The 16,729-nt window shown below is 40.6% G+C and overlaps 1 protein-coding gene across 1 annotated transcript in view; it reads right to left on the reverse strand.

Annotated features, from left to right (window-relative positions):
- Positions 1-16,729, reverse strand: part of SPATA7 (spermatogenesis associated 7) — a 328,138-nt gene that overhangs the window by 73,770 nt on the left and 237,639 nt on the right. Inside the window, exons 9-10 of the mRNA XM_053710849.1 lie at positions 13,120-13,197; positions 7,676-7,733 (exon numbers count right to left, since the gene is read on the reverse strand). Of these exons, the coding sequence (XP_053566824.1) occupies positions 7,676-7,733; positions 13,120-13,197 (136 nt within the window). The remainder of the gene's footprint in view (positions 1-7,675; positions 7,734-13,119; positions 13,198-16,729) is intronic.

A 16,729-nucleotide genomic window follows, 5' to 3' on the forward strand; every position in this document is an offset into this window, starting at 1 on the left:
AACGGAACGATGTCCATTGCCGCTACCATAAATCCAATTACCTCCATACATTGAGCCACTGATGGCTGAGGAATGGACTGAAGTGCTCAGCAAGTATTTAGAATCTTTGATTTTCTGACCTCCGTCAGAAAATTTTTCATGGCTACCGAGTCTATCAGAGTTCCCAAGAAAGGAACCCTTGTCTGTGGGACAAGTGAACTCTTCTCTATGTTCACCTTCCAGCCGTGGGTTCTCAGAAAAGACAACACTGTGTCCGTGTGAGAGTTTGTCAGATGATATGTTGACGCCTGAATCAGAATATCGTCCAGATAAGGCGCCACCGCTATTCCTCGTGGTCTGAGAACCGCCAAAAGAGACCCTAGAACCTTTGTGAAGATTCTGGGTGCTGTGGCGGAAGTGCCACGAAACTGATGTTTGTCCAAGAAGGCAAATCTTAGAAACCGATGATGATCCTTGTGGATTGGAATATGAAGGTAAGCATCCTTTAAATCCATGGTAGTCGTATATTGACCCTCCTGGATCATTGGTAAGATTGTTCGTATAGTCTCCATCTTGAAAGATGGGACTCTGAGAAACTTGTTTAGACACTTGAGATCTAAAATGGGTCTGAAAGTTCGCTTTTTTTTGGGAACCACAAATAGGTTTGAGTAAAACCCCTGTCCCTGTTCCAATTTTGGAACTTGACAAATTACTCCCATAGTAGAAAGATCTTACACAGCGTAAGAACGCCTCTCTTTTTATCTGGTTTGCAGATAACTTTGAAAGATGAAATCTCCCTCTTGGGAGAAAGTCCTTGAATTCCAATTGATAACCGTGGGTCACTATTTCTAGTGCCCAAGGATCCTGAACATCTCTTGCCCAAGCCTGAGCAAAGAAAGAGAGTCTGCCCCTATTAGATCAAGTCCCGGATCGGGGGAAGCCCCTTCATGCTATCTTAGGAGCAGCAGCGGGCTTTTTGGATTGTTTACCCTTATTTCAGTTATGATTAGGTCTCCAGACTGACTTAGATTGGGTAAAATTCCCTTCCTGCTTTGAGGAAGAGGAAGAAGCGGGGGGTCCTCCTTTAAAGTTCCGAAAGGAACGAAAACTATTCTGTTTACCCCTCATTTTAACAGATTTATCCTGAGGTAGGGCATGGCCTTTACCCTCCTGTAATATCAGAAATGATTTCCTTCAATTCTGGCCTGAAAAGGGTCTTACCTTTAAAGGGAATAGCTAAAAGCTTATGTTTTGATGACACATCAGCAGACCAAGATTTGAACCACAATGCCCTACGTGCTAAAATAGCAAATCCTGCATTTTTTGCCGCTAATGTAGCAATTTGAAAAGCAGCATCAGTAATAAAAGAATTAGCTAGCTTGAGAGCCTTAATTCTATCTAAGATGTCATCTAATGGAATCTCAACCTTAAGAGACTCTTCTAGAGCCTCAAACCGAAAAGCTGCTGCAGTAGTTACTGGAACAATGCAAGACGTAGGTTGTAAAAGAAACCCCAGATTAACAAATAATCTCTTTAGAAGACCCTCTAATTTCTTATCCATAGGGTCTTTGAAAGCACAACTATCCTCAATGGGTATAGTAGTACGCTTAGCTAGGGAAGATATAGCTCCCACTACCTTAGGGACCGTTTGCCATGAGTCCCGAATGGTATCTGATATGGGAAACATTTTCTTAAAATTAGGAGGCAGAGAAAACGGTATACCTGGTCTATTCCACTCCTTTCTAACAATTTCTGAAATTCTCTTAGAATTCCAAATATTGGAATTTCAAATATTTATCCATTTTACACAATTTCTCTGGAGGAATCACAATAGGGTCACAATCATCCAGAATCGCTAAAACCTCCCTAAGTAACAGGCGGAGGTGTTCAAGCTTAAATTTAAATGACATAGCATCCAAATCTGTCTGAGGCAAAACATTCCCTAAATCAGAAATTTCACCCTCAGACAGTAATTCCCTGATCCCCAACTCAGAGCACTGTGAGGGAACATCGGAAATAGCTAATAAAGCATCAGAGGATTCAGTATTTACATTAATACTTGACCTACTGCGTTTACCCTGCAACACTGGTAATTTAGACAATACCTCTGTAAGGGTAGTTGACATAACTGCAGCCATCTCCTGCAGAGTAAAGGAATTAGACACACTAGAAGTACTAGTGTGTCGCTTGTGTGGGCATAAAAGGTTGTGAGACTTGGGGAGAATTGGATGGCATATCCTGATTCTCTTCAGACTGAGAATCATCCTTAGGCATACTTACTTTATTTAAAATATGCTTTTTACATTGTAAAGCCCTTTCAGTACAAAAGTTACACAATGTTAGAGAGGGTTGCACAATAGCTTCTAAACACATAGAACAATGTGAAACCTCAATGTCAGACATGTTGAACAGACTAGTAATACCACAAAAGTCGTTTAAACACTTTATTTATAGCATAAAATAAACATTAGAAAAAATGTGTACTGTGCCTTTAAAGAAAGTGAACAATTTTTCCAAAACGCACAAAAAAAACGTTAAATTATTCCCAAATTTAACTTAAATATCGTTGGTTAATCCAAAAATTACTGCACCCAGAAGCAAGGGCAGAATTAAGGCTTTAGAAGTACTTATATCAACATCTAGTCAAAAGATAGATAAAAATACCCTCTACGCCTACCTGCCCCCAGAGTACTTCGAATCAAGTTTCCAACCCTTCAGACCAGCTACACAGTCCAGGAGCCACTGAGTTACTGTTTGCTGCTGCTAAGCCTGAAGGAAAAGCGCCAAAATAGGCTCCGCCCCTTAAGGTCAAAATTTGGAGTAGGCCCAAACAACACTGCATGGGAATGCAATTTTGCACAAAAGTAGAAATACACACACAATTACAACCCTCAAGCATAAAACCAATAAGTTTTAAGTGCCAAAAATAAAAAACATAAAACATCGTTTTTTACATTGTCTCCCATGTCACATAATGCCCAAATATCAACTAATGATAAATATAATATAGGGACTCCAGTAACACCCCTCTTAATAAAATAGGTTTTACTGCTTACCCCATCCCCATACAGGGAAATAATGCCAGCCAGTTCTGATACACCAAGTCTCCTCAGAAAAAAAGGCTGCACATACCTTAATGCTGCTTGTAGCATGAAACCGGTCTCCACACTGAAGATGTCTCATGGTTACCTTCAGAAGTCTTGTGGGAACCAGCGTGGATCTTAGTTACAAATGCTAAGATCATCAAACCTCAGGGCAGAAATCTTCTTCCATATCCCCCTGAGGAAAATAGTACGCACCGGTACCATTTAAAATAAACTTCTTGATTGAAGAAACTAAAACTAACACCTCACTTTACCATGTTTTCCTAGTATAAAACAGGCAAAGAGAATGACTGAGGGTGGAGGGGAAGGGGAGGGCTATATATACAGCTCTGCTGTGGTGCTCTTTGCCACTTCCTGTTAGCAGGAGGTTAATATATCACAAGTAAGGATGAAATCCGTGGACTTGTCATATCTTTGTAAAAGAAATAGAGATATTACCCTTATCGTTAGGGAGACTCTCGTTCCCCTCAGAAGGAGCACTAGGCCACTGAGAGAAAAACAGACTATAATCTAAAACTGGGACTAACCCAGTAGACTAAACTTCAGAACAAAGGAATTGCCTGAAGATCCAAACAGCAATCGAGAGGGAACCTCCTGAGTCCACAGACCCCATGCTTTCCTGACATGACCTCACCATCCTGATGTAAAAATACTAGAGTGCAATACCCCCAATCAGTGATCCAAGAATCCAGGAGTAAAACAGATTTGAAAACAACGTCTCACCTCTGCCTCAGCATACACCAATCCTCGGTTGAGATGAGTCCTGAAAAAAGAAGTTAAGTCCGAGATGGACCACATGACAAACCCATACCACCAACACCTAGCTAGCGATGCCTGAAGGAGGTCTGAAGAGAACGACCTGGTGAAGCTGCTTAGAACTTTCAAGTCCAATATAAGAGTCCTCAAGTTTATGAAGACAAATATAGCATCCAGGAATCCACCCTGGAGCCCTACACCAGAAAACATTGGTCAAGTATTCCACCATCCCTAAGGAACGGGGAAGACAGATAAAAAACCTTAGCGGTCTCTATCAGCTGAGACGCAGGTGATTCGAACCAGATCCTCTAGACAAGAGAAGCTACCGCTAGATATGGAGTCTGGCAATGCCAAAGAATCCCTGGACTCCTAAAAAGTTTCTTAAAGAAAAAGCGAGTCTGACCAGAAACATAACCTTAGGAACCGGAAAGTTCCATGAGGAAGAATGAAAAGTATGAAATCCTTCCTCAACAGTGGTCCTGCACTGCTTTTCCCATACCAAGGGTAGAGTGGACCATAAAGCCTCCATCAATGCCAAAGAATCCCTTCAAAACAAGAAGATAAAATAAGCTTTGCTTAGTACATTCAGGCCCAAATAGGACAGGCTTTGCCCCCCCATCTGTGACCACGTACCAAAACTGTTTGAATAATATCTCAAACCTCACTCAGTAATAGTTACCAGTGTCAATGACTCCAAAAGGAGAACAAAACCGACTCCCACCCAAAGAGGTTTCCCTCTCTCTGTCTGGAAGACAGGGTCAGGAGAAGTAAAGAGTCCTGGGAGGCTGAGAATCTGAGCCTAGCTATGACCTCCAAAAATCCAAGGGCCTGAACGATCCTGAAAACAAGCGACTGAAAGGAGCGATAGGCTTTCCCTTAACTTGATCCAAGATAGGACCCGGGACTGGTCCCTTCCACCAACCTAGGATTGATGGCCCCTGCTCTGCTTGGATATATTCCAGGGCTGAGTCATCTTTCAAAATGAAAACACTCGGATTGTTCTGGCTCAGCGGAGGTCTCAGACGCTGGGTTTTAACTGCAAGGAAGAATAAAACAAGGATTCTTTCTCTTCCAAATGGAAAACTGCAGAATAGCAGAACCAAAATCTTTCCCTCGCACAGAAGAAAAAATTAGATCCCAAAGCCATATCTGCCAGAGCTATCAGGTCTGGACAGAAAAACTGGAAGCCCTAGTTCTGGGGCTAGAAACAGTGAAAAGTCACAGAAAAAATAACTATAAGCTCCAATGTCTTAATTCTTTCTGTAAATATCAAGGGAACCTCAACTCGAATTTGAGACAGAGAAGCTTCAATACGAAGTCTTCGAGTCGACAATATACAAATATCCCACGAGGGGAAATATCCTTATAAAAAGGAGTTTCCTCTCATAATCCAGAGCTCTAAAATTAAAACTATCCCCAATGGAATAGCAAAAATGATAGGCAAGCACACAAAAAGTGTTAGACAAATAGGGATAGGCAACAACACCACCCCCCTAAAGAGCCCAGAACTGGGAATCTTAATAAAAAATAAACAAAAGGCGTAAGGGAAAATTATCTCTATCCCTCCCCGCCATAATCAAAACCTCCCTCTGATACAGGGCTCTGAGATTCGACTGGTAGATCAGTACTAGGCATCTCTAATATCGACAAAACCTCTCTTAGAAGGAAGTGCAGGCGTGCGACCTTAAATCTAAAGGCGAAATCGTCCTCTGCCGGAGGACTAGAAGCAGCAGACTCCGACCCAGAAGATCCGTACTCTGAAGCCTCAGAGAGAACCACATCCTCGGATGACTGATCGGATACAACCGTCAATTTACAAGACGCACCCTGGGCAGGAGCGCATGGATTAACCCTTCGTTTGCGCATAGCCATACTAGGCAACACAGCTAAGGCCGCAGACATCGCCATACAGAACTGCGCAGTAACATCTGGTGGAAAAAGGCCCCCTCCAGGAGGAGGATTAGAAGTACAAGGGGAAGCTGCATGTGTAGGATCAGATGACTGTAGGGGACACACCTCACGGAACGAAGAGATCTCAAAGGTGGAAGGCTCAGTGGCATCTAACATCTCAACATTGGATGAAGAAAACACCCTGTTGCGGCATATGGAACATAATTTAGAGGTCTCATCCTCTAAAACAGTGTTTCCCAACTGTGGTCCTCAAGTACCCCCAACAGGCCTGGTTTTCATTATAGCTGAACCAGTGCACAGGTGAAGTAATCAGCTGATCAGTAACACCATGGTTACTAACCTGTTCTCATCCATCAGCTGATTACTTCACCTGTGCTCTAGTTCAGCTATAATGAAAACCAGGACTGTTGGGGGTACTTGAGGACCGCGGTTGGGAAACACTGCTCTAAAACATCAGAATCCTTCATATCTAGGCAACTTATTTAAGCAAGAAAAACAACTGGCACCTAAAACCCCAATGGCTGGGGCACTCACCACCTCCTATGACCCAGACAGTGTAGAGAAAACACGCTCCTCTCGTAGTTACTCGGTCAGGAATAGGAAATGGAAACCGTGACCACACGGTGAGCAATGCAGGACCGCCCATGCTAAAGGAAAAGCGTGCCAAGCTTAATAAAAACTGTGCAGCTCTCAAATTAAAGGAGCAACCTGTACTCTCCATATCAGCCTATGAGCCCAAAACATCTCACACATAGCAGCAAAAATCACATAAACTAATAACTGTTCAACAATCACCCTCAGGAGATATTAACCCTTGATTCCATAAAGATAAAGGAGTCCCACTGTGACCCTGTCTTCTAGCGTTAACATTTATGTGTAAAAAATGAAACAATCTTACTGCAATCTATGCCGTGGAACAGAAACACGGTCCTTCAAGTGTGACAGACTGTAGCATCGCTTCTGACATGGACTTGAGTGCAGAAAAGCAGGCAGCAAAACTCGTCAACGCCGATTGCTTAGGAGCTGTTAATCTGAGTCTGGATGGTTTCGGAGAAAGAATCTCCTTGTATCTCCAGACTCTAACTTTCATCAATGCTCTCACTGAAAGACTGACAAGACTACTTAAAACTCCAGTCCCATTTCAAAGGGCAGATACACTTTCTAAGGAACTACGCCAAAATCTTCTGACATTTTTCTGCCAACCTCCTGTGACAAAAAACAAAGAATGACTGGGGGATGAGAGAAGTGGGGGAGGCATTTAAGCCTTCGGCTGGGGTGTATGCCTCCTCCTGGTGGCCAGGTCCAGTATTTCCCACAAGTAAGGAATACAGCTGTGGACTCTCCCTGTATTAAGAAGGAAATGTGCCTTTCATAGAGAACCTTACTGCAGTATATCAGTCTGTTCCCAACTACAACGACAGTCCAGGCAAAAAGTACTTGGCAATTCTACTCTGAACAAAAGACATGGAACCCCAGATGTAGATTTTGTTTTTCTGTAGGCTATAGCAAAGCATAGACATCTCTTTAAGCACATTGGCAATGACTGGTTCCCACCTTTACCCTTAAGAAGATGACTAATCTACAAGGATTATAAAGGTCATGATACACGTGTCTGATGTTCCTACAGTGGTGACTAGCCATAGATCAAGCTTTTTTAAATTTAATCCCTGGCCAAAGACTTTCATCTTTTTATGTATGCCACCTTAAAGTGATATTAAACTGAAAAGCTCCCAAAAAGAATTATAGGAAAAGGGGACAAACTAAATGATGAAAGAATATAGCAGAGTTGTGTTTTTTTTTTTTTTAGATATATACATATTTTATCATTTTATATTACCATCTTAAAGTGTTTGATGTCCCTTTAAGCAATTAAGCAATATACTGATTTTAAATCATAATAAAAAATATATGTAACATTTTCTTACCTCGTCCAAACGATGTTTATTTTCTGCAATATGACGTTCAAACACCCGCTTTAAAACCCTGCAGCAGTAAGAAAAAAACAAAACAATTTATGCTTACCTGATAAATAAAAAAAATTCTTGATGGTGAGAACCCACAAGATATCACATGTGGGATTAAAGTCCAGTCCAACAGGAGGAGGGTAAAGACCCCACACAACAGAGCTTCAATCCCTCCCACTTTACCATGATTCCTTAGCCATACATATGGCCAAGAAAAAGGAGAAAATAGAAAAGCAGAAAACTAAAAGCTGGGTAAAAAAGTGCAAACTGGCACTGTTGCCAACTGTTATAGAAAAACAAGGACAGGTCTCGAGAATTTATAAGATAAGCATACATTTTGTTTTCTTTCATAAGATGGTGAGAGCCCTCGAGCCATCATGTGTGGAATCCTATGCCCAAGCTGTGAAGTCCACAAGACCACAATGAAACAGGGCAGGAAAAACAGTTAAGGTAAATAGAGGTACTAAACAAACATTTGGTAAAAGGTATATAAAGTTGACCAAGTAGCTGTCTTGCACAAAGGAAGCTTAATTTCCAAAAGCCCAAAAGGTGGCAACTGCTCTAGTAGAATAAGCAGCAATTTGTTCAGGTTGAGGCTAAAGAATTTCTGAATTATTTAGTGGATTGAAGATAAAAAATTTCAAGGACTTTTATAACATCCAAGTTATGAAGTAATCTATCTTTGTTTTTTTTTGGCTCTGGGCAGAGAGATAGGATTACAAATATCAGGTAAGGAGAATAATAGGATAGAGCAGAAAGCTCAGATATTCCTCTGCCGAGGAAATAGCCAAGCTAAACAGAACCTTTCAACACAACAGCTGAATATGCAGATCATGCATAAGTTCTAATGGCTGAGAATGAAGAACCCTAAAAACCAAGTTAAGCTCCACAGAGGGGAAGCAGGACTGATAAATGGTCTTATCCTGACCTAAGCTTGAACAAAGTCTTAAATGTCAGGAAGTCTTCAAATCTTCTTGTGACACAAGACTGAAAGGGCAGAAATTTGGACTTTAAGGGAACTGATTGATAAACCCTTATCCAGGCCATCCTGCAAAAATGTAAGAATTCAAGGAATTCTAAGAGATTTCCAATAGTAATTCTTAAGACTCAAATCAGGAAAAGAAAACTTTCAGATTTTGTTTTCTTGTAACTGGTATCTTGGCCTGAATCAAGGTGTCTAACACTTGATCTTAAAAATCTCTCGTTCAAATCGCCGTGCTGAGAGATTTAACAGAGAAGGTCCTTCCTGAGAGGAAGGCACCAAGGCTGGCTGGAGGACATTTGTAACAGATCTGCGTACCAAGCCCTGCAAGGCCATGCCAGAGCAATTAGAATCACTGAGGACCTTTCCTGTTTTATACTGGCTATTATCCTAGATAGTAAAGCAAAAGGAGGAAATACGTAAATCAGATTGAAAAACCAGGGAACCACTAAAGCATCTATTAGAGTCGCTTGAAGATCTCAAGATCTTGCACAATACTAGGGTAGCTTGTAATTTAAGTGAGAAGTCATGAGGTCTATGTCTAGCTTCCCAATTGTCCACACCCAACATTTGAATTGCTGGAATCATAGAAATGATGACATTTTGCTGAAATTAGAATGTTGGCTACCTCTTCCATTGCTAATTAACTTTCTGGAACCACTTGGTGATTGATGTAAGCCACTGATGTGACACTATCTAAATAAAACCTCAGAAAATAATGCTGTTGTACCAGGGACCAACGCTGGAGAACCCTGAGGATTGCATGGAGTTCCAAGATGTTGATCAGTAACCTTGCCTCCAGAGGAGACCAAACTCCCTGTGCTTTCTGGGAAGTCCAGACTGCTCCCCAACCCAGCAGGCTGGTTCCGTGGTAATTACTACTCAATTCAGACAGAGAAATGAGGCTTCCTGAATTAATAATTGGAGAGTCTGCCACCAAGTTAGAGAATGTATTGTCTTGAAGTCTAAAGAGATCTTCTGAGACAGATTGTTGAAATCTACATTCCACTGTAGCAATGTTTGAAGCTGCAAAGAACATAAGTGGAATCTGGCAACAGGTACAGTATGTGAAGCTGTTATCATGAGACCAACTACTTCCATGAATAGAAGCAGTGTTGGAAGAAGAGTTTGATGGAGAGGAGCACAGGTCTTCTGTAATTTGAGTCTAAAAGCACCTGAGAGAGAGTGTCATTATTACAGAGTCTATGGTGAAGCCTAGAAAGGAAACTATGGTCTGTGGTAGTAGAGAGCTTTTCTGGAGGTTAATTTTCCAACCATGGGAACAAAGGAACCGAAAAACTGTGCATGAATGTCGTCTAATAAAGGAGCTACAACCGTTTCCTAAGCTCCCACTACAGACAAAAGAGATCATAGAATATTTGAAAAGATTATTGCTGCTAATGCCAGACCAAATGGGAGTGTAACACCTGGGTAATGGCTGTTTAGAAAGACAAATCTAAGACATTTTGTATGATCCTTGTTGAATAGGCATAAGCAGATAGGCATCTTTCAAGTCTATAGAAGACATAAATATAGTGCAAAAAGTCTTAGTTTTGAATGTTGGAACTTTCAGAAATTTGTTTAGAGTTTCGAGATCCAAGATTGGCCTGTAAGTCCCATCTTTCTTCGTAACAATAAAAAGGTTTGAATATAATCGCTGAATCTGTTCCCACAAGGGGCCTGGAAAAATCACTCCCATGGTTTCTAGGTCTGTTACACATGCCAAGAAAGCTCTGTCCTTAAATGGATCTTTTGGAACATGAGACAGGATGTAACAAACAGCAAACGGCTTTCAGTCTGTAACCCACCAGAACTGAATTTGGGTTGGGGTTGCACCTTAAAGGGATACTGAACCCAAATGTTTTCTTTCACGATTCAGATAGAGCATGCATTTTTAAGCCGCTTTCCAATATACTCCTATTATCATTTTTTCTTCATTCTCTTGGTATCTATTTGAAAAAGCAGTAATGTAAGCTGATGAGCCGGCCCATTTTTGTTTCAGCAGCCTGGATAGCGCTTGCTGATGATGAAGGGTTAAAAAAGTCTTGACTCCTGGAGTAGAGGAGCAAGCACAGTGGGAAATATGTTAACATTCTCAATAACAGAGAGCTAAGGGCCTGCACATGTACCCCTCGCACCAGCAAATAACACCTCTATGACCACAGATGGAGGGGGAGTGCGCTAAACATAGCAGCTTTGGAGGTGCCCTTTTATTTGCTTTTTCTGCAGGAACGTCTGATTCTTACCTTTAGGGGTTAAGAAGAGGAGCTGCCTAATCCTGGTGCCATTTGGGGTTGAGATCCCTGCTTTTTTCCCATTGCTGGACTTTTGTATTCAGTTCTTTGGTCTATGGAGTGATATACTTTTATCTATCTTGTCCTATAATGGACTGTATTTTATGGTCTTTGGACTGAGTTATATTTGTTTTTAAGTTTTTATATTTTTTTTTTTATTTTCCATCATTTTTTATTTCTATTGTGCTAATTTTTAACACCATTTGTGAATTTACAACTTTTTCAAGTTTAGGTTTTTGTTTTCATTTACTTGATACTATGATATACATATACTTATGTACCTTCTGATAGGCTGTGTGAGTGACAAAAGGTACTTACCCAAAAAGACACTCTCTCCACTGTGCTTACCCAGCTGATATGCCTGTATACAGTAGAGAGTCAATCCAGTACTGTACTAAACAGCAGAGAATATAGTCAGGGGATACAGGATAAAAGATCCTTCTTCAATGAAAGTAACTTCCTGAACACCTCATTATTCACCTGCTCCTGGCAAGGCTAAGAAAAAGACTGGAATATCAGAGAGGTGAGAGGGATTAGCAGCTTGTGACGTTTTTAGGTATCTTTGCCTCCTCCTAGTGGCCAGGGCTCGAATTCTCAGGAGTTATGGCTTGTAGACTCTCACCACCTTATGATAGAAAACCATTTTCTTAGTTAGTCTAGAAATAGCAGCATCAATTTTAGGAGGTATAGAAAACAGAGCATGTAAATCGTCAGATAGAGGAAACAATTTAAATAAATATTTAGAAATATTAAGGTTGCTTTTCAGTCTTTGAAAAATCTTCCAAAATTTATGCTTACCTAATAAATTTCTTTCTCCTACGGTGTGTCCGGTCCACGGCTTCATCCTTACTTGTGGGAATATTCTCTTCCCCTACAGGAAATGGCATTTCCTGTAGGGGAAGAGAATATTCCCACAAGTAAGGATGAAGCCGTGGACCGGACACACCAATGTAGGAGAAAACATACCATTAAGAGCATCAGACACAGGAAATACTTCTGAAGAATCTGGGCTAATCTAGGCTTAAACCAGTCTGTACTGATGCTTGCTAATGCTCAATGCCAAGTGTCGATTTAATTGATTTAATATATTCAAATTACAAACAGATTCCAAATGATTCATCTAATTTATCTGAAAAATTAATCTGAAAAAAACTTCACTCTGAATCAAGTTAAACAGTGTGTACGATTTCAGAAAAAAATAGGTTTCAAAGAAACAGTGGTTAAAGGAAGGCCTCCAACATATATTTGAGAGAAGCAAACTTTAAAAATATTTTTATATTTAGTGTCTTGCCAGCAGGGATTATAGCATAGAGCACGTGAAGGCAAAGATTGTGACATAAAAAACACACAAAAATATAATCAGTGAGAAAGAAATGAAGTTACCTCGCAAGCATAGCAGAAGACTGTTGGACATTATCAGAACAAACTAGGAGGCTCTATCTAAAACATAAATAAAATAAAATTGACTGACGCAAAAGGGGATCAGAATAAAGGCAAATAAAGGAAAAATTGTGTTCTTTTTAAATTAAACTCAAAATGAGACACATAAGCAACAAAACAATAACAATAGCCCAAGCTAAATAAGCAAATGGACTCACTGCGAGGGATCCTTCTGAAGCAGCTTACAAAAAACACTGGTACTGCAATAGCAAGCAGACATCTAAATGCAGCAGGTTAACACTGAAGACTAAATTTGTGTGCGCTGGAAGTGACTCACTGAGGGTCACTTACTGTGAGGCTACAGCCAATATGCCGGCCACCACCGCAACCTCACGGAAAAGGAAGCCGGAGTAGAGGACCAGTGATCATCATTGCAGGAATAGAGGACTTCAGCAATGGGCATTATAGCAATGGTAGGATCAGGCATAGGTGGCCGAAGCCAAATAACCCAGGAGAGTAACAATGCAGCATCCTAACGGTTTCAAGAGAGGTGTCTCCTAGTCGTGGAGGGGGGCTCTGCCTTAGGGTTACCTTTAATCAGGTAACAAGGGGAGAGGTTGGTTCTGTCCACACCCCTTTGGTAGGGGTTTCTTACAGGTAGGTATTACCAGGGAGCGCCAAAATAAAACAGATATTACAAAAACATACAGTGTGTTTTCTGAAAAGTACTTGGTTAAAATAAAGCTAACCTGTTTGAAAACAGTCCCAGAGTCAGGATTTCATCTGTGATGTCAGCAACAAATGTAAGATAAGCTAGTTCTTCCTCTCTGTAAAAACAAAAACAACTTGCAAATAAACACTTATCGAGATTCCTGAAAAGTTCCATAAATATAAACATTGGTTTCCAATGGGATTATTGAAACAAAGTATTAATCTGCTCATATTTCCTTCTGAAGTAATACTTAACTCATAAGATAGTCATGTCCTGTATATCACAAGCATTTCTGAATTCACTTACAGCGTTCTTCCCTCTGACTGCTACTGGAAGTTTATTTCAACCACCCTTTATGTGAAGTGATTTTATAAAATTACTCCTGAACCTACTACCCTTTGATGTAAGATCAGGACAAATTGTTCTGCTGTGCTTTCAGAACAGATGGGTTAATAGTTTTGCATCTAGGTGAAAATGTGTTGCTAAATAGTGGGCTTGTTTTGTTTCCCTTACTCATTTTTCTAGGATGTCACCAATCCAAGAAAAGAAGATAGGAAGCTTAAACTAAATAAATCCAGTCTATTTGTCAATGCACTACCAGAACTGTATAGATCTCATACCATAGAACAACATAATTTATGTAAGAACTTACCTGATAAATTCATTTCTTTCATATTAGCAAGAGTCCATGAGCTAGTGACGTATGGGATATACATTCCTACCAGGAGGGGCAAAGTTTCCCAAACCTAAAAATGCCTATAAATACACCCCTCACCACACCCACAATTCAGTTTAACGAATAGCAAGAGGTGGGGTGATAAGAAAGGAGCGAAAGCATCAAAATAAGGAATTGGAATAATTGTGCTTTATACAAAAAAATCATAACCACCACAAAAAAAGGGTGGGCCTCATGGACTCTTGCTAATATGAAAGAAATAAATTTATCAGGTAAGTTCTTACATAAATTATGTTTTCTTTCATGTAATTAGCAAGAGTCCATGAGCTAGTGACGTATGGGATAATAAATACCCAAGATGTGGAACTTCCACGCAAGAGTCACTAGAGAGGGAGGGATAAAATGAAGACAGCCAATTCCGCTGAAAAATAATAATCCAAAACCCAAAACAAAAGTTTTAATCTCAATAATGAAAAAAACTGAAATTATAAGCAGAAGAATCAAACTGAAACAGCTGCCTGAAGTACTTTTCTACCAAAAACTGCTTCAGAAGAAGAAAACACATAAAAATGGTAGAATTTAGTAAAAGTATGCAAAGAAGACCAAGTTGCTGCTTTGCAAATCTGATCAACAGAAGCTTCATTCCTAAACGCCCAGGAAGTAGAAACTGACCTAGTAGAATGAGACGTAATTCTTTGAGGCGGGGATTTACCCGACTCTACATAAGCATGATGAATCAAAGACTTTAACCAAGACGCCAAAGAAATTGCGGAGGCCTTCTGACCTTTTCTGGACCCAGAAAAGATAACAAATAGACTAGAAGTCTTTCTAAAATCTTTAGTAGCTTCAACATAATATTTCAAAGCTCTTACTACATCCAAAGAATGTAAAGATCTCTCCTTTGAATTCTTAGGATTAGGACACAATGAAGGAACAACAATTTCTCTACTAATGTTGTTAGAATTCCCAACCTTAGGTAAAAATTTAAATGAAGTCCGCAACACTGCCTTATCCTGATGAAAAATCAGAAAAGGAGATTCACAAGGAAGAGCAGATAACTCAGAAACTCTTCTAGCAGAAGAGATGGCCAAAAGGAACAGAACTTTCCAAGAAAGTAATTTAATGTCCAGAGAATGCATAGGTTCAAACGGAGGAGCTTGTAAAGCCCTCAGAACCAAATTAAGACTCCAAGGAGGAGAGATTTACTTAATGACAGGTTTGATACGAACCAAGGCCTGTACAAAACAATGAATATCAGGAAGATTAGCAATCTTTCTGTGAAAAAGAACAGAAAGAGCAGAGATTTGTCCTTTCAAGGAACTTGCAGACAAACCTTTATCCAAACCATCCTGAAGAAACTGTAAAATTCTAGGAATTCTAAAAGAATGCCAGGAGAATTTATGAGAAGAACATCAAGAAATGTAAGTCTTCCAGACTCGATAATAAATCCTCCTAGACACAGATTTACGAGCCTGTAACATAGTATTAATTACTGAGTCAGAGAAACCTCTATGACTAAGAATCAAGTGTTCAATTCCCATACCTTCAAATTTAATGATTTGAGATCCTGATGGAAAAAAGGGCCTTGAGATAGAAGGTCTGGTCTTAACGGAAGAGTCCAAGGTTGGCAACTGGCCATCCGAATGAGATCCGCATACCAAAACCTGTGAGACCATGCTGGAGCCACCAGCAGTACAAACGAACGTTCCATTAGAATTTTGGAAATCACTTTTGGAAGAAGAACTAGAGGCGGAAAGATATAGGCAGGATGATAATTCCAAGGAAGCGACAACGCGTCCACTGCCTCCGCCTGAGGATCCCTGGATCTGGACAGATACCTGGGAAGTTTCTTGTTTAGATGAGAGGCCATCAGATCTATTTCTGGAAGTCCCCAGATTTGAACAATCTGAAGAAATACCTCTGGGTGAAGGGACCATTCGCCCGGATGTAACGTCTGGCGACTGAGATAATCCGCTTCCCAATTGTCTACACCTGGGATGTGAACCGCAGAGATTAGACAGGAGCTGGATTCCGCCCATACAAGTATCCGAGATACTTCTTTCATAGCCTGAGGACTGTGAGTCCCACCCTGATGATTGACATATGCCACGGTTGTGACATTGTCTGTCTGAAAACAAATAAACGATTCTCTCTTCAGAAGAGGCCAGAACAGAAGAGCTCTGAAAATCGCACGGAGTTCCAAAATGTTGATTGGTAATCTCGCCTCCTGAGATTCCCAAACCCCCTGCGCTGTCAGAGATCCCCATACAGCTCCCCAACCTGACAGTCTCGCATCTGTTGAGATCACAGTCCAGGTTGGACGAACAAAAGAAGCCCCTTGGACTAAACAATGGTGATCTATCCACCACGTCAGAGAGTGTCGTACATTGGGATTTAAGGATATTAATTGTGATATCTTAGTATAATCCCTGCACCATTGGTTCAGCATACAAAGCTGAAGAGGTCGCATGTGAAAACGAGCAAAGGGGATCGCGTCCGATGCAGCAGTCATGAGACCTAGAATTTCCATGCATAAAGCTACCGAAGGGAATGATTGAGACTGAAGGTTTCGACAGGCTGAAACCAATTTCAGACGTCTCTTTTCTGTTAGAGACAAGGTCATGGACACTGAATCTATTTGAAAACCCAAAAAGGTTACCTGAGTCTGAGGAATCAATGAACTCTTTGGTAAATTGATCCTTCAACCATGTCTTTGAAGAAACGACACAAGTTGATTCGTATGAGATTCTGCAGAATGTGAAGACTGAGCAAGTACCAAGATATCGTCCAAATAAGGAAATACCGCAATACCCTGTTCTCTGATTACAGAGAGAAGGGCACCGAGAACCTTTGAAAAGATCCTTGGAGCTGTTGCTAGGCCAAACGGAAGGGCCACAAACTGGTAATGTTTGTCTAGAAAAGAGAATCTCAGAAACTGAAAGTGATCTGGATGAATCGGAATATGAAGATA

Source organism: Bombina bombina, chromosome 1, assembly GCF_027579735.1.
Source record: "Bombina bombina isolate aBomBom1 chromosome 1, aBomBom1.pri, whole genome shotgun sequence".
In the NCBI taxonomy this organism is placed as follows: Eukaryota; Metazoa; Chordata; class Amphibia; order Anura; family Bombinatoridae; genus Bombina; species Bombina bombina.